Here is a 23815-nt window from a genome sequence, read left to right on the forward strand (position 1 = left end):
TCAACAATACTCAGATAAAACCCTGCAGGTCATACTTTCTTTAAAGTAAAGACTAAATAAACTCTGTAGAAACTGGACTTCAAAGAGGAGGCTTCCCTTTGACGCGCTCCGACACTGTCTGCGGAAGCTCGCCGGCCAGCGCCCGCCTTCGCGGAAGTCACTGAATCCCACGGCAGCACTTGGTGAGGGTCCCTGTGTGTCTGGCCACAGGCTTCCCAGTGAGCAGCCGCTCTTTCCCTAGGGGAGCTCCTCATATCTGATTTCATGATGCAGTTTATTATAATGTAGCTTACTGTTTTGACTGGAAATCATGGTATTTCATTGTATGAGTTTAGCACAATGTACTTAAGTGTTGGATATGGAATACTGTCATCTGTAAGATCTAGATTGACTTTTTCCTTTAAAAATAAGTATTCATTGATTTTTCAAATTTTCTAAAATTAACATATAGTAAATTGGTAAACTCTAAAAAGTCCAGGAAATAGCCTGGCTGGTGTAGCTCAGTGGTTGAGCATTGACCCAGGCACCAAGAGGTTGCTGGTTCAATTCCCGGTCAGGGCACATACCCAGGTTGTGGGCCCAATCCCCAGTCGGGGGCATGCAGGAGGCGGCCAATCGATGTTCTCTCTCATCGATGTTTCTGTCTCTTTCTCCCTCTCCCTTCATCTCCCTCTAAAATCAATTAAATAAAAATAAATTAAAATAAATTAAAATAAAATAAAAAGCCCAGAAAATAAAATAAGTATCACTACCAATCTCACCATGATGCAAAAGATGACCCTTTTAAAAACATTTGTTTAAATATCTTTTTTTTTACCCTCACCTGAGGACATTTTTTTATTTAGCTTAAGATAGAGCGGGAGGGAGAGAGGCGGGAAGAGAGAGAGAGAGACATTGATGTGAGAGAGACACATCGAATGGCTGCCACCCACACGACCCCAACTGGGGCCGGGGACAAACTGCAACTGACGTACGTGTCCTTAGCAGGAACCGAACCTGGGACTCTCTGGTCCACAGGTCGATGCTCCAACCGCTGAGCCAAACCAGCCAGGGCTGGTTATATATCTTTCTAGTGCCTTTTTATGTATATGAATTCACACTTTAAAAAAAAACAACATACTTAAAAAAACAAATTGAGGTATTGTTGCATATACTCTTAAATTTTTAGCAGTCTTCTACAAAGTTACTTTTAGCATTTATGTGGTCTTTGTTTGTATTGGGCATAATCCACTTGAACTTTCGTTTTTAAGTACTTAGATTGCAGTTTTGTGCTGTTCTGTGTACAGCACCTGTGTGTGAACTCTGGCAGGCCTTGGGTCATCCGTCCCTGACTGTCTCGTTGTGTTCGGCCTTTTCTGCCCCCTTCGCACGCTCCCAACACCCCCTTCTTTAACAATAAGACCGCAGCAGCTGCACAGACTGTTTTCAAACAGTCAACCGACTGTCCAGCATGAACATGCTGGTCTGTTGAAGTCAGGGACCGGACAACACCTAGCCACATCTTATTTTCTGGGGATGAGTCACTGCCAGACATAGATTACGTGTTGCGACAGGTGTGTGCGCGTCCCAGGCCCATGGGGACTCAGAAGGACAGAGGGTGTGAAGGCAGCAGGCGGAGGAGAGCCCTCAGGGAATAAGCATGCGTTCTGTTCCCAGTGGCCAGGTGCTGTGTTAGGCACATAACTGGGCTCTTAGTGGGCAGCAGTTCTGGGAGGTACATGCTTAGTATTTGTTCACGTTTTCCATTAGAGGACACTGAGCTCAGATAGGCGAGCAGTCTGCCCACGGCACTCGAGCAGTACCTGGGGGAATGCCAGGAGTAAGCCCGGGGCGCATCTGACCCCAGAGCCCAGCTGCTTCCAGGACCCCACCCTGCCACATCAAGGGAGACGCCAGGCTAGCTGATGGGAGCCAGGAGCTAGAGGTGGGGGCGCAGGTGGCTCACGGTGTAGAGCCTGGAAGGGGTGAGGGGTGGAGAGGTGAGAGGCCGAAGCCAGCACTTAGATGTATTTTGAACTTACACACAGTGAAATTCACTCTCTTGGGGACAGTTCTATGGGTTTAGGCCCTTCGGAATTTAGAGTCGGGTAACTGCCACACAATCAGGACGTAGAAGGAACAGAAAGTCCCCGCCTGCTGCTCGTTTGTGTCAGCTCCTCCGCGGCCTGGGGACCCCCTCTGCTCCCCATCCTTGGTGCCATGTGAATGGGGTCACGGCGTGCAGCCTTGGGAGTCTGGCTCCCCACTCGGTTCCCAGGTGGACACCACTGATGCACTAACTGTGACTACAGTTCTGCTGTCACCGCCTCTTTCGAAATGTGCTCACATCACCCCAGCTCTAATGTCACATCAACAGAACGTGTTTGGGCTGAGAAATGATTATAGTTATAGCTTAAAATACCAAAGAAGCCAAAAATAGATTCCTGGTAAGGGCCCAGGAGAAAGTAAAATAGAAAACACATCAGCTGTCTCCCCACCCCGTTCCGGCAGCTGCTCCTGGCGTTTTGCATATAGAAATCCCTCCCTGGGAGGTGGCTGCCCCGTGACCTGGGCTGGCCCGAGGGGGGGCAGCTGCTGCTGGGGGGGGGGGGATTCGTGTTCTGGCCAGTGGGCGCCCTGAGCCTCCGGGAGAGGCAGCAACAGGTGGCCGACTTCTTGCTTCTGACTCTTGTTAGTGCGGAAGTAGGCTGACTTCCTTTTGTGCGGGGATCTCAGTTCACAGTAAAAACCTGCCCTTATCCTCATTCTGGGTGTTTTTTTAGAAAAAGCTCTTTAAGTATATACATCCTTATTTTAAGTGTCCAATGAACTAAGATTCAAAGGTTGAGGATATTAATTATTGACAGAAAACTACAAAAAGTAAAAACCTTCTTTAGTAAATGTCACTTATATTCAGACTGCCCCCCCTTGTCCCAACTTAAACACAAAGCAAAAAACCAAGATAACTTAGTACTTTTTATAGTAAAACCATGTCAACCACAGACAGGCGGTGACTGTAGGCCAAGGACCAGAATGTAGGTGTCTCTGGAAGCTGAGGGCGCACTTTTGAACTCTTGCCCCTGGGTACCTGGCGTGCCATCTCTGAGTCATCCTCAACCACAGTGACCCCCCCATTCACCGGGAATGTGTTCGGGCCCCCCAGCGGATGCCTGAAACCTTATATAGACCGTGTTTTTTTCTGTATGTGCGAACCTTTCACTTAATTTATAAGTTAGACACACTAAGATGAACAATAATAATAAATAGAACAATTATAGCAATATACTGTAATAAGTTACGTGAATGTGGTCTTTCTCTCAAAATACCTCACTGTATGGGGCTCACCTCATGATGATGTAAGATGATATAATGCCTCTGTGATGAGATGCAGTGCGGTGGAGTTTCCATGTGATGTGTTCCGACTGAGGTTGGCTGCTGGTAATTGAGACCGTGGAAAAGGAAGCCCAGGGTGGTGGGGCATGGGGGCAGCGCTGTGTACAGGGACCTGTCCCACTGACCCCGCCCCAGGCTCTCCCCAGCCCACCTGCACCTGTGTACCCCTAGGGACCTGTCCCACTGACCCCGCCCCAGGCTTTCCCCAGCCCACCTGCGCCTGTGTACAGGGACCTGCCCTACTGACCCCGCCCCAGGCTCTCCCCAGCCCACCTGCGCCTGTGTACAGGGACCTGCCCCACTGACCCTGCCCCAGGCTCTCCCCAGCCCACCTGCGCCTGTGTACAGGGACCTGCCCCACTGACCCCGCCCCAGGCTCTCCCCAGCCCACCTGCACCTGTGTACAGGGACCTGTCCCACTGACCCCGCCCCAGGCTCTCCCCAGCCCACCTGCACCTGTGTACAGGGACCTGCCCCACTGACCCCGCCCCAGGCTCTCCCCAGCCCACCTGCTCCTGTGTACTTGGACCTGTCCCACTGACCCCGCCCCAGGCTCTCCCCAGCTGACCTGCACCTGTGTACTTGGATCTGTCCCACTGACCCCGCCCCAGGCTCTCCCCAGCCGACCTGCTCCTGTGTACAGGGACCTGTCCCACTGACCCCGCCCCAGGCTCTCCCCAGCCGACCTGGGCCTGTGTACCCCTAGGGACCTGTCCCACTGACCCCACCCCAGGCTCTCCCCAGCCCACCTGCGCCTGTGTACAGGGACCTGTCCCACTGACCCCGCCCCAGGCTCTCCCCAGCCGACCTGGGCCTGTGTACCCCTAGGGACCTGTCCCACTGACCCCGCCCCAGGCTCTCCCCAGCCCACCTGGGCCTGTGTACCCCTAGGGACCTGTCCCACTGACCCCACCCCAGGCTCTCCCCAGCCCACCTGCGCCTGTGTACAGGGAACTGTCCCACTGACCCCGCCCCAGGCTCTCCCCAGCCCACCTGCGCCTGTGTACAGGGACCTGCCCCACTGACCCCGCCCCAGGCTCTCCCCAGCCCACCTGCTCCTGTGTACTTGGACCTGTCCCACTGACCCCGCCCCAGGCTCTCCCCAGCCCACCTGCACCTGTGTACAGGGACCTGTCCCACTGACCCCGCCCCAGGCTCTCCCCAGCCCACCTGCACCTGTGTACAGGGACCTGCCCCACTGACCCCGCCCCAGGCTCTCCCCAGCCCACCTGCTCCTGTGTACTTGGACCTGTCCCACTGACCCCGCCCCAGGCTCTCCCCAGCCCACCTGCACCTGTGTACAGGGACCTGTCCCACTGACCCCGCCCCAGGCTCTCCCCAGCCCACCTGCTCCTGTGTACTTGGACCTGTCCCACTGACCCCGCCCCAGGCTCTCCCCAGCCGACCTGCACCTGTGTACAGGGACCTGTCCCACTGACCCCGCCCCAGGCTCTCCCCAGCCCACCTGCACCTGTGTACCCCTAGGGACCTGTCCCACTGACCCCACCCCAGGCTCTCCCCAGCCCACCTGCTCCTGTGTACAGGGACCTGTCCCACTGACCCCGCCCCAGGCTCTCCCCAGCCCACCTGCACCTGTGTACAGGGACCTGTCCCACTGACTCCACCCCAGGCTCTCCCCAGCCCACCTGCGCCTGTGTACAGGGACCTGCCCCACTGACCCCACCCCAGGCTCTCCCCAGCCGACCTGCTCCTGTGTACAGGGACCTGTCCCACTGACCCCGCCCCAGGCTCTCCCCAGCCCACCTGCACCTGTGTACAGGGACCTGCCCCACTGACTCCACCCCAGGCTCTCCCCAGCCCACCTGCACCTGTGTACAGGGACCTGTCCCACTGACCCCGCCCCAGGCTCTCCCCAGCCCACCTGCGCCTGTGTACAGGGACCTGTCCCACTGACCCCGCCCCAGGCCCCGGCTCTCCCCAGCCCACCTGCGCCTGTGTACAGGGACTATCCCACTGACCCCGCCCCAGGCTCTCCCCAGCCCACCTGCGCCTGTGTACAGGGACCTGTCCCACTGACCCCGCCCCAGGCCCCGGCTCTCCCCAGCCCCACCTGCACCAGGTCCGAATTCACCTGGACACAGCACACACAGCGGGAAGGACAGCTTGCTCCAAGTTCTCACCCAGAGCCGGCGCTGACCTCTCCTTCCCTAGGGAACACGCTCCAGTTCTTCCCCGGGCATCGAACCTTCATGCTGTGGGTTTGCTGTTCGTTCACATTCCTCTTACTCCCCACTTCCCTCTACCCTCCTTCAGTTGGAGCATCCTGTTTGGTTATTTATTTATTTGGCAACAGATCGAGCTCCGTTGCCCGTCTAATGCGCGGTCACGTGCACTGCCCGTGGCAGCTGCCCTCACCTTCCTCCGCGAGGACACCCCCGGGGCCCTGCTCCCCACTTCCGCAGGAGGACTGAGGCAGACGGGGCCTGCTTGAGTCCCGGGGCACCCCTGCTGCCCGCCCCCCTGGCTCTGCCCGGTCCCTCCCGCGGGCCTTCCCAGGGGGAAGCAGCTGCGTCCCTCAGCGTGGCCAGGGCTGGGCAGCGCCCGCTGTTCAGCATTTTTAATTTCACCCTTGTTATGTCCTGGCTTTAATTAGGGTGCTTGTCCTCTCTGAGTCATGCTCTCATCGTTAAAGTGGGGATAGTCACACCTGTTTTACAAGGTGACTCTTTGCAGTTAAAGAATTGCTGAGGGGCTGTCTTGTTCTAAGCAAGGACTGAGGTGTTTGGCTACATCAGTGAGCGAAACGCACATATGCGTGCGTTCTTGGAGCCTGTGTTCTGGTGCTGTGAGGGTGCGTGGGGTCGTGTCACGTCAGCTGTGGCCACACGCAGCGCTCACGGTGCTCTGGCTCTCTATCCCCGTTGCCGTGCGTTTCCATCGGCCCAAAGGCCAAGGGCAGCGTGTGGCCTCGCCAAGGAGGACCCAGGCCCGCCCGCAGTGCAGAGCAGCACAGGTGGAATGGCAGCCTTTTGGGGCAGAGACGCTAGGTGACCCTGTCCTGGTGGTCTTGGTCGTGTCTGTGCTTACACTTCCTCCGTGTCCCGTGGACCCAGCCGCTCCATCATGTTAGCCTCACGCCCTCCGCCCACGCCAGCCCACCACCTCCGCCCACTGCCAGCAGAACAGACAAAAGCAAAAAAAGTTGCCCTTCTGCCCTGTTTGCCCTTCGAGGTGTGGACAGGTTCCCCCTTCCTTCCTCTGGATCAGAAGGCATTTGAAACGCGCCGCTCCCTCCTCGTCATGTCTTCATTCTCTTCGGATGTTCTCTCACTTTTTTGTTTAGAGTAGAAGGGAGAAAGAGGAAGAGAGAGAGAAACATCGACGTGAAAGGGACACATCGAGTGGCTGCCACCCGCACGACCAACCAGGGCCGGGGGACAAACTGCAACTGAGGTACGTGCCCTTAGCGGGAACCGAACCCGGGTCTCTCTGGACCGCAGGCCGACGCTCTAACCGCTGAGCCAAACCGGCCAGGGCCTGACAGTGCTTTCTTATTGGTTGGCCAGGTGGACCTTATTTCCTCTCCCAGGTTATGGCCGTCGCTGGCCTCTCTGTCCTTGAGTGATCTTTTTTTCCTATTTATCTTCAGACAGAGTGGGAGAGTTGGAGAGAGCGAAGGAGGGAGAGAGAGACAGATCGACTGGTTGCCTCCCGCACAACCCTGACCAGTGCCGGGGACAAACCGCAACCGAGGTACGTGCCCTTGCCCAGAATTGAACCCATGACTCATTGGCCCGCAGGCCGATGCTCTAACTACTGAGCCAGACCGGCCAGGGCCCTCTGAGAAACGTCATAAAATCTCACGGCTGTGGCTGTGCCCTCTGTGGTGGGTAAGTTCACATACTCGACTCGTGTGCAGAAGGGAGAGGCTAGCTGTGTGCAGACCGGAGCGTGGGCCGGGCCTGGACTGGGAGCTGGTGGGCTGCGTGCGCCTGTGGAGGAGGCCGGCCCCTCCTGGAGACCCGCCGTGGCACTGAAGTTGGTAGAAAGTCTGAGTGGCTTTCTTTACTTTCAACCCTGTGCTGGTTTCCCAGGGAGGGGGGAGGCCTTGCTGTTCAGGAAACACGCAGCTCGTGCGTTACCAGGAGGGTCTCGTGCGATCTGGAAAGAATTCGCAGCACCTGCTTCCAGAGAAAGCAAGGAGAACATCGCATTTCCCCCCAGTGTATTTTGTTCAAACCGAATTAGACACCAAATGAAGGCCATGCCTTCCGTTTGGAATGAATACCACTTTCTAAAAACTGCTCAGGTAACACAAAGTAGTCAGCGCCAAAAAAATTTTATTGACTTTTAACCTTGGACTGCTAAAAGGAGAAAATGAAAGGGTTTGTAGAAGCAGCTGTCACAAAAGTAACTGTGGACTTACTGGTTAGACCCAAATACACATGCAGAAAAAGGCACAAGCATGGCTAAATTTACATACGCTAGATTTGTTTCTTGAAAGGAGACTGTTTCTTATAGGTGGTTACCCATTTCCTTTTCGGTGAAACAGCAGCTCCTAGAAGTGGTTCCCTTGCTGTTCTGTGTCCTGTCGGTTTTGCTGAGGCCCCGCACCTCCCTGCGCTGCAGCCCAGTGTGTGTAGGTGGACACCGGTGGGAGGCAGCCCAGCGCAGCAGGTGGTGTCCCCCCCAGAGCAGCGGAAGGGAGGGAGGGAGGGAGGAAGGAAGGGCCGTCCGTCTGTGTGCAGGCCGCTGATGCTCACAGACTCATGGACTGGGAGAGAAAGCCCCTGCGTTCTCACCTGTAGACCGGGAACCGAGACCCTGGGGCTGGACGCCTTTCCTGAGGCTGGGAGGCCGGGTGACGCGGACAGAAGAGGAACCTGTCTTCAAGTCCTGGCTCCCTGCTCACCAGCCTGTGGGATACACCTGTCCACCCTGTATGCATCCAAGAGCTGTGTGGACAAGTTACCTAGTGTCTCTGAGTTTCTGATAAAATGGGTCCAGAGATATAGTGCCCTTTAAAAATTGTAATAATTTGCTGTATTTGTGTTTTTACTGTTGTTTTCTTAACCAGACTGGTCATTATCTGGTAAAAACTCATTTGGTTTTGTTGATCTGATTTTTCCTTTGTTTTCTATTTTATTAATTTTTGTTCTATATTACTTTTACTTTCTTGAGTTTAAAAAATAAAGTTATTGAACCCAACTGCTTATTCTTCTAATGGTATTGATTAGGTTTTTAACCCCCCCCCCCCAATGTCATGGTAGGAAGTCTGAGGTGTAAGGATGTGTGTTTAAATGAAGATGAAGCACAGTTGTACTGAGTGTGCCCCACGTGAGGGGCTCAGGACTTGTTAGTTTGCGTTGTCCTTGGACGGACGCGAGGAGGCTGTGGCAGGTGCTCAGCCGTTCCCCTTGAGCAGCGACACGGAAGACGCACCGCAAATACCCGCAAACAGCCCTGCTGTCCGTCTTCCCTGCGCAGCAGCCCTGTCTCCTGGGCCTGCGTGTGCTGAGGCAGGGCTGCAAATCGCGGCACGGCCAGCAGGATTGCTATTCAGGAGGCTTGGAAGCTGCTGCCCCGATTATTTTAGGTGCTTCCAGGAAGAGCAAATATTTTTTGCTGGTGAGTAAGAGAGCACATTGTGATCAATGCTGTTTACTTGGAGTGCACAGCATACACGTGGCGCCACAGCAGGGGGCGCCGCCCTGGTTCCTGGGCGAGCCCTCTGCCGCCTGGGACGGTGTGCAGAGTGGGCGCCGTCGGGCCGCGTGTGCGAGCGTGCTTTGTGATGGAGCCGGAGGCCTGGTGGTTCTGGTGGTTGCAGAGAAGAGTCTGGGGAAGGATGGGCCCCGAGCTGTTTTGACGTGTTACTGCTTTACACGCTTCATCGGCTCATTGGGAAACCTGGTCCTGCTTTCCTGCGGGGAGCTGTGACCCGTCTGGCTGGGCCGTAGCGCGGATCGCCCTGACCCGAGGCTCAGTGGTTGAGTGTCTTCCCACGCACCCATTTGACTCGAGTCCGGGCACAGGCCGGGCTGTGGGCTCCATCCCCAGTGGGGGTTGTGCAGGAGTCAGCCGATTGATGTTTCTCTCTCACATCGATGTTTCTCTCTTTCCCTTCCTCTCTCTCTAAAATCAATAAAAACTTTTTTTTTTTAAAGAGGATTGAATTGGAGCTCTAACTTCTCTTTTTGTTGCGAAAGAGTGAGAACGGCCCCTCCAGGCGCCCCGTCCGGAGCTCTGCTCGGAGGAAGCGGGACCGACAAAACCCTTCAGGACTCCGGAGCTCGTCAGCTACAACTTGTCTGCAGGCAGCACTGGGTGGCTCCGTGTCCCCAGCGGGGGACAAGCTCGGGGCGTGATTGCTAGAACAGAGTTAGAAGTGCTTCCCTAGGGTGTTCTTGGACTTTATAGGTTGTTGACCATTTTTGTTTTGTTTTCATCTTTTCTTAGTTTGTTTTAACTTGAGTCTCTTGGAGAGAAAAATCACCTAAATCTTCTCAGTACCTAGTCTATGGTTCCGCACGGCTGTGTGTGCCTCAGGGACTTGGCTCACTGCTCACTGGCTGTTCGTTCGCTCGTTCAGCAGGTGCTCCGTTAGCTGCCCGTCTGTGCCCAGGCCCTGACCCGGCTTCCCTTCGCCCGCCCGGGGCTCGGCGTGCCGGCCCTGCAGACTGCCTCACCCTTGCCCACCTGCCCTTCCAGCTGTCGATTCTCCCGCCCCTCTGCCCAGTGGGATCCTGTTGGCTCTCTGTTCCTCTAGGCCTGGGGCAGCACTGTCTCGAGTCTGCCCAGAGGGAGCGTGCCCTGGGGGCCCCGCGGGCCCTGCCCACAGTCAAAGCCTTGCCCTCAGGCCTGCCCCTGCCAGCTGGGCAGCTGTCCCGAAGCGCCCGCGCTCCCGTTGGACCTTGGTGGGGTCCTCCCAGCCTCCCCCTTTCAGTCCTCCCTCCTTGTCTGGCGCTGTGGCTGCCGTGGACGGGGAGTGGGAACAGCTGGAGGGACGGGGAGTGGGAACAGCTGGAGGGATGCGGGGAGGCTTTCCGGAGGCCGACTTTGAATTTCCTGACGGGTCTTTGAGGAGACGAGGGAGGCCGTCGCACGGGGTCAGTCCAGTCACTCCGCGGTCTCCGGGTTCATCTCGCTCTGTCCAGGAGGTGAACTCAGCACCTGTCTTTCTGCTCCTGCGTGTGAGAAACCAGCATTGGCTTGCTTCATCTTTCTTCAAAATGCATTTTATTTACTTATTTTTATAATAGATTTTCTTTATTGATTTTAGAGAGAGAGGGAGGGGGAGGGGGAGAGAGATAGAACATCGATGAGAGAGAAGATCGACTGGCCGCCTCCTGCACGCCCCCCACTGGGGATCGGGCCCACAGCCTGGGCATGTGCCCTGACCGGGAATCGAACCGGCGACCTCTTGGTGCAGGGTCGACGCTCAACCACTGAGCCACACCGGCCGGGCCAAAATGCGTTTTAGATGCATTCCATTGGAATGCCCCGTGACAGCATGACTCCAAGCAAGCATGCACTGGGTGCGAGATGGGAGAGGGTCAGTGACCGCTGATGGGGGAGATGGGGAGCACACACAGGTGTTGGTTTACCGCCTTGTGTGCGGGCTTGGACGCGGTGTGCCAGGAACACGCACTGCGAGCCGGCTGTGCGGGGACGTGGAGTGTGTTCAGAAAGTGACTTCCCTGCCCTGGCCGGTTTGGCTCAGCGGTTAGAGCGTCGGCCTGCGGTCGGAGAGACCCGGGTTCGGTTCCCGCTGGGGGCATGTGCCTCGGTTGCAGTTTGTCTCCGGCCCTGGTTGGTCGTGCGGGTGGCAGCCACTCCATGTGTCCCTTTCATGTCGACGTTTCTCTCTCTCTCTCTCTCCCTCCCACTTTACCTGAACAAAAAATGGAAAAATATCCTCGGGTGAGGATGATAAAAAAAAAGTGACTTGCCTTAAGGAGTTTTAATTAAGAGAAATATTCTAGAATTAGTAGAATCAAAAATAGCTTCTTTATCCTGTATATGTTAAGGAAAGAATATACCTGTCCCACGAAAGGGGTTTATTTGGGGAAGAATCTTCCTATGACATTAACTTGGACACAGAGCTCTCTTATGACTGTAAGAAACGCCGGGGGAAGTAGTCTCTGTAGCAGATGGACAATGCTCCTTCATTTTTGAGAGTAGAGATGTGTGTTTACTCTAGAGGGTGTGTGTATCTGTCTGTGTCTGTCTGTCATAGTCGGCCTGGGTTGCCATAACAAAGTACCATAGACTGGGTGGTTTAGACAACAAATTTGTTTTCCCATAGTCTGGAGGCTGCGTCCTGAGATCAGGGTGCAGCTTGGTCGGGTCTGGTGAGGGCTCCCCTCCTGGCTTGCAGGTGGCCACCGCTGTGCCTCACACGGCCTTTCCTGGGGGTGTGCATTTGGGGGGCTCTCTTCCTCCTCCAGGACCACCAGTCCTCTCGGGCAGGACCTGTTTCCACGACCTCACTTAGCCTCAATTACCCCCGGAAAGCCCTGTCTCCACAAACAGGGACATTGGCGGTTAGAACTCCCACATGAGAACTGGGGGTGGGGACACAGTTCCGTTCATAAGGGTGTACCTGTGCATATAAAACATGACTCGTAGAGGAAGTGGCGGTGTGTTTAACTTGAAGAAAGAGATGCATGCTTAGACTATGATAACCCAGTGTTGAAGCCCTTGTTGAGACTTTTTCATGAGGGTACTGTGTCAGTAGGAGTGGTGTAATACACTCTTGCAGGTTATCATTTACATCCCTGTCCCCAGACCCCAGTCTTGACTCTTGTACCCCCCAGTCTTATGGCCGACATCCTGCATGTTTGCGGGGGTACAGACTCGATCTCCAAGCTACTTCTGTTGGCCTGTGCATCTCAGTGTGGTCCTTTCCTGTGGTCCTGCTGTCTCCCCGTGGCGGCCAGCGCCCCGCTCCGGAGCAGGAGCCCCTCCTCTCTCCTCTCCTGCGGTCCTCGTCACCTTGCACTGTGCACCCTGTTTCTCAGCTGAGTTAGTCTCGACCTCAGGCTCTGCTTTCTCTGAGGACTGTTTCACTTCTTGGCGTAGTTACCACCTCTGAAGCCAGCAGTTTGCATCTCTCTCTCCTTCTGATCTTTATCCTGAATTTTATTTATTTAGCCATTCAACACATTTTTATTCCGAGCCAACTGTGTGCCCGGTGCAGAAGGCACCAGGGCACAGTCTTTCCCTCAAGTCGCCGACAGTGCAAAAGGCGATGTGAGGTCAGTGTGATCGGCGTGTGGTGGGCTCCCCGGCAGAGGAGGCGGCTGCATGGGACTGGAAGGGAGTGAGGGCAGGCGTCCCGCTGGCCGGCTGAGCACATCGGTGGGCGCGGCCAGGCTCAGGGTTGTTCGCGGGAAAGCAATGCAGGGTTGTTCATTGATAAGCAGGAGCACAGGAGCGAACTGTCCCCGCGTCCTCGGGCTGCAAGCCTGCTCTCGCCTGCCCTGAGTGTCCAGGCCGCTCCGTGTGTTCAGGCCACAGCAAGTGGCTCAGTGGGTCGGAGCCCAAGGGCCTCTGGGGAAGAGTGAAGCATGAGGCTGAGCGTTTAAGGGGATCCAGACCACCCCGAAGGCAGTGTTCTCAGCACTGAACTAACTCCACTGTGAGCCAGCGCCCCCTTCACACCCCTCAGTGACCGCTGCTCCCGCCCAGACCCGAGGGCCAGAGCCACATGCCTCGCGGAGCTGAGCGTCTGGTCGGAGCGCTCTCCACGCACCGTGAGGACCGCATTATTCCAAACGCGAAAACCCCGGATTTTACCCTGTTGCTGACCCTAAGCAAAGAGGACAGTGATACTTTATTTCTCAGAGTGAGGTAACTTATAGGCTAGCTTTTTAAAACAATTCTTTTCTGTAAACACAGACATCCGAAGGCCACTCCCCTGCTGCAAAAGCAGAACGCAGGAGTGGGGTGACCCCAGCGAGGACGCTGTTCTGTCACGTCTGCGTTTCTACGAACGTCTCATGTGTCTTACACTGAATGAGCTTTGCAGAAGGACAGTCCCCCTGCCATGACCCCATGTCCTTGTCCCCGTCCCGCTGCTCCGGGGGGCCATGTGCACTCCGACTCCAGAGGGACAGTCCCCCTGCCCACGACCCCATGTCCCTGTCCCAGTCCCGCTGCTCCGGGGGGCCATGTGCACTCCGACTCCAGAGGGACAGTCCCCCTGCCCACGACCCCATGTCCTTGTCCCAGTCCCGCTGCTCCGGGGGGCCATGTGCACTCCGACTCCAGAGGGACAGTCCCCCTGCCCACGACCCCATGTCCCTGTCCCAGTCCCGCTGCTCCGGGGGGCCATGTGCACTCCGACTCCAGAGGGACAGTCCCCCTGCCCACGACCCCATGTCCTTGTCCCCGTCCCGCTGCTCCGGGGGGCCATGTGCACTCCGACTCCAGAGGGACAGTCCCCCTGCCCACGACCCCATGTCCCTGTCCCCGTCCCGCTGCTCCGGGGGGGCCATGTGCACTCCGACTCCAGAGGGACAGTCCCCCTGCCCACGACCCCATGTCCCTGTCCCAGTCCCGCTGCTCCGGGGGGCCATGTGCACTCCGACTCCAGAGGGACAGTCCCCCTGCCCACGACCCCATGTCCCTGTCCCCGTCCCGCTGCTCCGGGGGGCCATGTGCACTCCGACTCCAGAGGGACAGTCCCCCTGCCCACGACCCCATGTCCCTGTCCCAGTCCCGCTGCTCCGGGGGGCCATGTGCACTCCGACTCCAGAGGGACAGTCCCCCTGCCCACGACCCCATGTCCCTGTCCCCGTCCCGCTGCTCCGGGGGGCCATGTGCACTCCGACTCCAGAGGGACAGTCCCCCTGCCCACGACCCCATGTCCCTGTCCCAGTCCCGCTGCTCCGGGGGGCCATGTGCACTCCGACTCCAGAGGGACAGTCCCCCTGTCCACGACCCCATGTCCCTGTCCCAGTCCCGCTGCTCCGGGGGGCCATGTGCACTCCGACTCCAGAGGGACAGTCCCCCTGCCCACGACCCCATGTCCCTGTCCCCGTCCCGCTGCTCCGGGGGGCCATGTGCACTCCGACTCCAGAGGGACAGTCCCCCTGCCCACGACCCCATGTCCTTGTCCCCGTCCCGCTGCTCCGGGGGGCCATGTGCACTCCGACTCCAGAGGGACAGTCCCCCTGCCCACGACCCCATGTCCCTGTCCCCGTCCCGCTGCTCCGGGGGGCCATGTGCACTCCGACTCCAGAGGGACAGTCCCCCTGCCCACGACCCCATGTCCCTGTCCCCGTCCCGCTGCTCCGGGGGGCCATGTGCACTCCGACTCCAGAGGGACAGTCCCCCTGCCCACGACCCCATGTCCCTGTCCCAGTCCCGCTGCTCCGGGGGGCCATGTGCACTCCGACTCCAGAGGGACAGTCCCCCTGCCCACGACCCCATGTCCCTGTCCCAGTCCCGCTGCTCCGGGGGGCCATGTGCACTCCGACTCCAGAGGGACAGTCCCCCTGCCCACGACCCCATGTCCTTGTCCCCGTCCCGCTGCTCCGGGGGGCCATGTGCACTCCGACTCCAGAGGGACAGTCCCCCTGCCCACGACCCCATGTCCTTGTCCCAGTCCCGCTGCTCCGGGGGGCCATGTGCACTCCGACTCCAGAGGGACAGTCCCCCTGCCCACGACCCCATGTCCTTGTCCCCGTCCCGCTGCTCCGGGGGGCCATGTGCACTCCGACTCCAGAGGGACAGTCCCCCTGCCCACGACCCCATGTCCCTGTCCCAGTCCCGCTGCTCCGGGGGGCCATGTGCACTCCGACTCCAGAGGGACAGTCCCCCTGCCCACGACCCCATGTCCCTGTCCCAGTCCCGCTGCTCCGGGGGGCCATGTGCACTCCGACTCCAGAGGGACAGTCCCCCTGCCCACGACCCCATGTCCCTGTCCCCGTCCCGCTGCTCCGGGGGGCCATGTGCACTCCGACTCCAGAGGGACAGTCCCCCTGCCCACGACCCCATGTCCCTGTCCCCGTCCCGCTGCTCTGGGGGGCCATGTGCACTCCGACTCCAGAGGGACAGTCCCCCTGCCCACGACCCCATGTCCTTGTCCCCGTCCCGCTGCTCCGGGGGGCCATGTGCACTCCGACTCCAGAGGGACAGTCCCCCTGCCCACGACCCCATGTCCCTGTCCCAGTCCCGCTGCTCCGGGGGGCCATGTGCACTCCGACTCCAGAGGGACAGTCCCCCTGCCCACGACCCCATGTCCCTGTCCCAGTCCCGCTGCTCCGGGGGGCCATGTGCACTCCGACTCCAGAGGGACAGTCCCCCTGCCCACGACCCCATGTCCCTGTCCCAGTCCCGCTGCTCCGGGGGGCCATGTGCACTCCGACTCCAGAGGGACAGTCCCCCTGCCCACGACCCCATGTCCCTGTCCCCGTCCCGCTGCTCCGGGGGGCCATGTGCACTCCGACTCCAGAGGGACAGTCCCCCTGCCCACGACCCCATGTCCCTGTCCCCGTCCCGCTGCTCCGGGGGGCCATGTGCACTCCGACTCCAGAGGGACAGTCCCCCTGCCCACGACCCCATGTCCCTGTCCCCGTCCCGCTGCTCCGGGGGGCCATGTGCACTCCGACTCCAGAGGGACAGTCCCCCTGCCCACGACCCCATGTCCCTGTCCCAGTCCCGCTGCTCCGGGGGGCCATGTGCACTCCGACTCCAGAGGGACAGTCCCCCTGCCCACGACCCCATGTCCTTGTCCCCGTCCCACTGCTCCGGGGGGGCCATGTGCACTCCGACTCCAGAGGGACAGTCCCCCTGCCCACGACCCCATGTCCCTGTCCCCGTCCCGCTGCTCCGGGGGGCCATGTGCACTCCGACTCCAGAGGGACAGTCCCCCTGCCCACGACCCCATGTCCGTGTCCCCGTCCCGCTGCTCCGGGGGGCCATGTGCACTCCGACTCCAGAGGGACAGTCCCCCTGCCCACGACCCCATGTCCCTGTCCCAGTCCCACTGCTCCGGGGGGCCATGTGCACTCCGACTCCAGAGGGACAGTCCCCCTGCCCACGACCCCATGTCCTTGTCCCAGTCCCGCTGCTCCGGGGGGCCATGTGCACTCCGACTCCAGAGGGACAGTCCCCCTGCCCACGACCCCATGTCCCTGTCCCAGTCCCGCTGCTCCGGGGGGCCATGTGCACTCCGACTCCAGAGGGACAGTCCCCCTGCCCACGACCCCATGTCCCTGTCCCCGTCCCGCTGCTCTGGGGGGCCATGTGCACTCCGACTCCAGAGGGACAGTCCCCCTGCCCACGACCCCATGTCCTTGTCCCCGTCCCGCTGCTCTGGGGGGCCATGTGCACTCCGACTCCAGAGGGACAGTCCCCCTGCCCACGACCCCATGTCCTTGTCCCCGTCCCGCTGCTCCGGGGGGCCATGTGCACTCCGACTCCAGAGGACAGTCCCCCTGCCCACGACCCCATGTCCTTGTCCCAGTCCCGCTGCTCCGGGGGGGCCATGTGCACTCCGACTCCAGAGGGACAGTCCCCCTGCCCACGACCCCATGTCCTTGTCCCCGTCCCGCTGCTCTGGGGGGCCATGTGCACTCCAACTCCAGAGGGACAGTCCCCCTGCCCACGACCCCATGTCCTTGTCCCAGTCCCGCTGCTCCGGGGGGCCATGTGCACTCCGACTCCAGAGGGACAGTCCCCCTGCCCACGACCCCATGTCCCTGTCCCAGTCCCGCTGCTCCGGGGGGCCATGTGCACTCCGACTCCAGAGGGACAGTCCCCCTGCCCACGACCCCATGTCCTTGTCCCAGTCCCGCTGCTCCGGGGGGGCCATGTGCACTCCGACTCCAGAGGGACAGTCCCCCTGCCCACGACCCCATGTCCTTGTCCCCGTCCCGCTGCTCTGGGGGGCCATGTGCACTCCAACTCCAGAGGGACAGTCCCCCTGCCATGACCCCATGTCCCTGTCCCAGTCCCGCTGCTCCGGGGGGCCATGTGCACTCCGACTCCAGAGGGACAGTCCCCCTGCCCACGACCCCATGTCCCTGTCCCCGTCCCGCTGCTCTGGGGGGCCATGTGCACTCCGACTCCAGAAGGACAGTCCCCCTGCCCACGACCCCATGTCCCTGTCCCCGTCCCGCTGCTCCGGGGGGCCATGTGCACTCCGACTCCAGAGGGACAGTCCCCCTGCCCACGACCCCATGTCCCTGTCCCAGTCCCGCTGCTCCGGGGGGCCATGTGCACTCCGACTCCAGAGGGACAGTCCCCCTGCCCACGACCCCATGTCCCTGTCCCCGTCCCACTGCTCCGGGGGGCCATGTGCACTCCGACTCCAGAGGGACAGTCCCCCTGCCCACGACCCCATGTCCCTGTCCCCGTCCCGCTGCTCCGGGGGGCCATGTGCACTCCGACTCCAGAGGGACAGTCCCCCTGCCCACGACCCCATGTCCCTGTCCCCGTCCCGCTGCTCCGGGGGGCCATGTGCACTCCGACTCCAGAGGGACAGTCCCCCTGCCCACGACCCCATGTCCCTGTCCCAGTCCCGCTGCTCCGGGGGGCCATGTGCACTCCGACTCCAGAGGACAGTCCCCCTGCCCACGACCCCATGTCCCTGTCCCCGTCCCACTGCTCCGGGGGGCCCTGTGCACTCCGACTCCAGAGGGACAGTCCCCCTGCCCACGACCCCATGTCCCTGTCCCCGTCCCGCTGCTCCGGGGGGCCATGTGCACTCCGACTCCAGAGGGACAGTCCCCCTGCCCACGACCCCATGTCCCTGTCCCCGTCCCGCTGCTCCGGGGGGCCATGTGCACTCCGACTCCAGAGGGACAGTCCCCCTGCCCACGACCCCATGTCCCTGTCCCCGTCCCGCTGCTCCGGGGGGCCATGTGCACTCCGACTCCAGAGGCAGCCTGCTGAGCCCTGGTCGCCTGTAGTCAGCGAGGCCTGCGGCTCTCTAAGCCTCGTGAGCACTTGATGTGGAAAGGGGGGGTGCTCGTACCTACTTCCCTCGTGGGGTTAGGCGAGGAGTGGGCCATGCGCGTCGCCCGGGTCTGCATGTGAGCACGCAGTGCATGCTGGCCGTGCACCCCGGGGACTGCTTGGTTCTCCACGCTGGCCGTGCACCCCAAGGACTGGCTTGGTTCTCCACGCTGGCCGTGCACCCCGAGGACTGGCTCGGCGCTCCGCCTGGCCATGCGCTCTGGCCCCCCGCACATCTCCGCTGCCTAGGATTTGCTTTTATTTTTCCTTTTTATTCCTCACCTGAGGATATTTTTCTATTTATCATCATATAGAGTGGGAGGGAGGGGGGGAGAGACAGAGACAGAGAAAGATCCATGTGATAGAGACACATCGACTGGTTGCCTCCATGTCACATGACCTGACTAGGGCCGGGGAGGAACCGCAACCGAGGGACGTGCCCTTGACCAGAATCCGTGACTCCTTGGTCCCAGGGCCTATGCTCTAACCGCTGAGCCAGACTGGCTAGGGCCTGCCTTCAAGTTTAAGTTCAGCCCAGTTGCCTTTTCTTTTTTCTAACAACTAGTTCAAGTTGACCTCTCAATTTCTATAGGACCTTTTATACCATGTTAGAAATTAGTCCTGTTTTGTCTTTCATGGTATTTCTTTTAAACTTCACATACCGTAAAATTCAGTTTTGTTGTGGAGTTCTTTGAGTTTTGACAAATGCTTGGAGTTGTGAAATTACTGCCATATTCAAGATACAGAACAATTTCATCAGCTTCCTCCACCCAAACATATATCTTGGTATCTACATGTACACTTTAGATCCTTGAACTTTGTGTCTGTTTCCCACAAATCTGCCTTTCTTAGGCATGCCCGGGCCTAGTACTGAGTACGTAGCGGGGAGACGTTTGCATGTTTACATTTAAGATGAAGCCTGGCACCTCTGAACACATGAAGAAGCTGCTAGTTGAACACAGTTGCTCTTTGGTCCTTCATTTTATTTGGGTGAAAAGTTCCAGATGAAAACTATCCCGGCAGAACTTGTCCAAGTGATCGGAGGGGCACCAGGGCCCAGTGAGACCTTTCAGTTTGTCTGTGGGGCAGAGAGGGCCTGTTTGATTATAAGATCTACTTACAGTTTCTATTGTTTCCTAATCCTGTTTGAAATTTCAACGGGCAACAGGCTTTTCTGTCTCACCCTCCTTAACTACATTCGGCTGTTATGATGTTATAATTATTAAATGTATTTACTGAGTTTTTCCTTTTTTCTTTTTTTAATACATATTAAGATATTAAGCAATTCAATTAAAAACGAATTAGTTGCAAAATGTAAAATGCAAAACCTTGCTGTTTTCTCAACTTTATTTTTCCATGGGCCAGTTTTGTTCTCCTCCCAGTTTCTTTATTGACGGTCTCTAAGCTCAGAGGTCAGTGTGAGCAGAGGACTTGGGCTTGATAATGGTGGGCTGATGCGGGCCAGCCCGTGCACTGGGCACCTCGGTCTTCACGCTGGCGGTTGGGGAGTACCCATGCCTTTCAGAACGGGGAACACGTTAAGATTTGTGCCCGTTCGGTAGACGCATGTTCGGGAGTACCGATGCCTTTCAGAACGGGGAACATGTTAAGATTTGTGCCCGTTCGGTAGACTGGCTCCCAATGGAGTGAACTGACTGTAACCATGTGTGTCTTTCTTCCCCAACAGCTTCCATGCCTATGACTGTTCTAAATTTGGGCCAAATGTACCCATTTCAGAGAGGCTTTTTCTGTAAAGACAACAGCATCCAGTATCCGTACCATGACAGTACCATCACATCCACTACGCTCGTCGTAGTGGGGCTTGGCTTACCCATGCTCTCTGTAAGTAACTGAATAAGTAGGTAGGTAGTGCGGGTCTGGTGTGCTGGAGGCCGATGGAGCTGGGTGGGGGCAGGTCCCCAGCGTGGTCTCACCAGGGTTGATGTGCTGGATGGTGCTTGAGAAGTCTGCCCACGGTCTTCATCGGGGCAGTTTGTCCGGTGAGAAGGGGATGCTGCCCAGCACCACTGGGGTCACCGTGGAGAACCACGGAGTGGTCCTTGTAGAATGGAAGGGTGCACTCAGTCGTTTGGACCAAGTCCTTTCCCTGCACAAGAGAAGACACTTGCTGAAGCCCAGTGAGCTATTTTACATTGATGAATACTATATAAAGCTAAGATTGTGATTGTTTTATCATTTTATTAAATGGAAATTGAGGTAATAGTAAAGGAGATAGATTTATTTGTTAAAGTTGAGGAAACAGCTCAGCAGAAAGGCTACAAGTACATGTGCAAAATAAAATCTTCACAACACATCAGAACTGTGCCACGGTGGTGGTGTTATAAAGAAATATGTTTTTATTGATTTTAGAGCGGGGGAGAGACAAACATCGAGGTGAGAGAAGCATCCATTGGCCGCCTCCTGCATACCCCTCACTGGGAATCTGGCCCACAACCTGGGCATGTGCCCCGACTGGGAATCGAACTGGTGACCTTTTGGTGCGTGGACGACATTCAACCACTGAGCCACACCAGCCGGGCCCAATAGAGTTTTTAAGAAAATGGCCCCTGTATTTGAGGAAATGATTGAGAGTAGGAAGCTACTTTTAGTTATTTGACTTGGTACATGTCATCTTTTTCTTAAAAATATTGAATTATAAAAATAACACGTATTGCCCTGGCCAGTTTGGCTCAGCGGTTGGAGCGTCGGCCTGCGGTACAGAGAGACCCGGGTTCGGTTCCCGCTAACGGCACGTGCCTCAGTTGCAGTTTGTCCCCGGCCCTGGTTGGTCGTGCGGGTGGCAGCCACTCGATGTGTCCCTTTCACGTCGATGGTTCTCTCTCTCTCTCTCTTCCTCTCTCTCCCTCCCGCTCTATCTGAACAAAAAATGGAAAAATGTCCTCGGGTGAGGATAAAAAAAACCAAAACACGTATTTATTAATGATCTTAAGGAAATCTGTTGTAAAGGAAAAAGAAAAGAGATCACCCTTAGTTCTACTACCTGAAGAAAACTGCTGTTGACATTTTGATGTTGTTTCCTTTAGTTGGGCAGTTGTTGTTTTTTTTAATCCACACCCGAGGATGTGTTTTTATTGATTTTAGAGAGAGGAAGGAGGGGGAGAGTTTGAACAGTTGCCTCCTGTACACATCCCAGCTGGGGACCGAACCCACAGCCTGAGCATGCCCCTGACCAGGAGGAGCCCTCTGGCGCATGGACCGGCTCTCCGCCCGGCTGGGCCACTCACGCCGCGCTGCTTGGCAGTGTTATGTCACGATGAGCACACTGCAAACTCTGCTTTTTGCCTTGTTCTTTACTTATTTTTAGAACAAATAGTTTTGAGTTACTATAAATATCAAATAGCTTATGAATAATACAGTTAAATTTTTAGAAAATAGTAGAAAGAAGACATGGTGTGAATCCTTGAGTTCTTATTCCCACGATTTTGTTGGAGAGAAATGATCTAGAAAGGTTTTTGGTGGAAATTTATTTCTATCAGAAGAAGTAGTAGTATTCGGCCCGTTTCTTGGACTTAAGTGCTGATGGCTGTGGGCAGTGGGGCAGGGTTCTGGTGAGTCCCTAGGGCGTGTGTGTGTGTGTGTGTGTGTGTGTGTGTGTGTACATCGTGTGTGTGTGACATCGGATCTGGAAGACAGTTTCCTGTAAAGTGATGTATGTCTGACATAACTTCATACGCATACTTTGTAATTTGATGGTGAATAAAAAGAATTGGATGATAGAACATTTAAAACAGTGACTTAATTTATTATTTTTTAAAATATGTTTTTATTGATTTTTTTTAGAGGAAGGGAGAGATAGAAACATTGATGTGAGGGAGAAACATCCATCACCTGCCTCTTGCACGTCCCCTACTGGGGATTGAGCCAGAAACCTGGGCATGTGCCCCGACCAGGATCAAACTGGGACCTCTTGGTCCTTGGGACAACGCTCAATCCACAGAGCCACACTGGCCAGGCAGAGGTCCATTTTTAAAATTTATTTATTTATTTATTTATTTTTTTATCCTCACCCGAGGACATTTTTCCATTTTTTGTTCAGATAGAGTGGAAGAGAGAGAGAAACATCGATGTGAAAGGGACCCATCGAGTGGCTGCCACCCGCACGACCAACCAGGGCCGGGGACAAACTGCAACCGAGGTACATGTCCTTAGTGGGAACCAAACCTGGGTCTCTCTGGACCGCAGGCCGACGCTCTAACTGCTGAGCCAAACCGGCCAGGGAGATATTATTTTTTTTAAAAAATGCATTCTGTACTATTTTTTCATCAGCTAATCATTTGGAAGACGCAACATTCGAAAGACTGTAGTTTGTTTGTTTTTTAATTGTCACTGGAGAATTTTTTTTCATCTATCTTCAGATAGAGTGGGAGGGATGGAGAGAGGGAGAGAAACATCGCCGTGAGAGAGAGACATCAACTGGTTGCCACCCACACGACCCCGATCAGGGCTGGGGACGAACCACAACCCAGGTACATGCCCTTGACCAGCATGGAACCCATGACTCTGGTTTGTGGGCCGACACTCCAATTGCTGAGCCAAACTGGCCAGGGCTAGATTTTTGTTTTTTGGCTTAATGTTTCTTTATGGGTTTTAAATATCTTTTTATTTCACGCTAAATACTCTCCCTCCTCCTCTGGCTTTGTGTAGGTTTACCTTTTCCTCCCACAGTCCCTGTACATTTCTGTACATGCTACATCTCCAGAGAAGGATGCAGCTTGAGCTTGTGTGCAGGCTTCCCGAGTAATGATCGTAGCAAGCGAGTTAAGTCCCAGATCTCTGTATTGCAATGAAAAACATACTTTTTCTAGAATTTAAAATATATAGTTTGGAAATAGGAAACTTATTTCCTGTGTTTAATAGGTTATTTTACATTGACTATGAGTAGTTGCTTTTTTTAGGTTTTGATTATTCTATTGTACAGCCTTTTAGTAAAAACCTTTAGCCTAAAATAATATAGTATAGCCAGTTGTTGTTGACCGACATACAAAACTCCTAAAGAGACACTGTTTTATTTTTTTTTTTCCATTGATTTTTAGAAAGAGTGGAAGGGAGAGAGGGAGAGAGAGAGAGAAACATTGATGTGAGGGAGACACATCGATTGGTTGCCTCCTGCACGTGCCCTGACCAGGGTAGGGATTGAATCTGCAACCCAGGTATGTGCTATGTGCCCTTGACCAGGAATTGAACCCTTGACCCGGGCCAAAGCTCTAACCATGGAGCCACACCAGCCAGGATGAGGCATTGTATAATTTACAGTGATTTAAACTGCACTGTGATAGCTCGGCCAGTGTGGCTCAGTGGTTGAACGTTGACCCTGCACCAAGAGGTCGCCAGTTCGATTCCTGGTCAGGGCACATGCCCAGGTTGTGGGCCAGATCCCCAGTGGGGGGCGTGCAGGAGGCGGCCAATCAATGTTCTCTCTCATCGTTTCTCTCTGTCTCTCCTTTCCCCTCTCTCTCTCAAATCAGTAAAGGAAAATAAACTGCACCGTGAT

At 56.4% G+C, this 23815-nt stretch overlaps 1 protein-coding gene across 2 annotated transcripts in view; it reads left to right on the forward strand.

Annotated features, from left to right (window-relative positions):
• PLPP1 (phospholipid phosphatase 1) overlaps positions 1-23815 on the forward strand; it is a 67437-nt gene that overhangs the window by 15698 nt on the left and 27924 nt on the right. Inside the window, exon 2 of one of the 2 annotated variants that reach the window (XM_036279037.1) lies at positions 19991-20145. The exons of the other annotated variant lie outside the window; for it this stretch is intronic. Coding sequence (XP_036134930.1) covers positions 19991-20145 — 155 coding nt within the window. The remainder of the gene's footprint in view (positions 1-19990; positions 20146-23815) is intronic. 2 annotated transcript variants of the gene reach the window in all.

This window comes from Molossus molossus, unplaced genomic scaffold, assembly GCF_014108415.1.
Source record: "Molossus molossus isolate mMolMol1 unplaced genomic scaffold, mMolMol1.p scaffold_m16_p_3, whole genome shotgun sequence".
Lineage (NCBI taxonomy): Eukaryota > Metazoa > Chordata > Mammalia > Chiroptera > Molossidae > Molossus > Molossus molossus.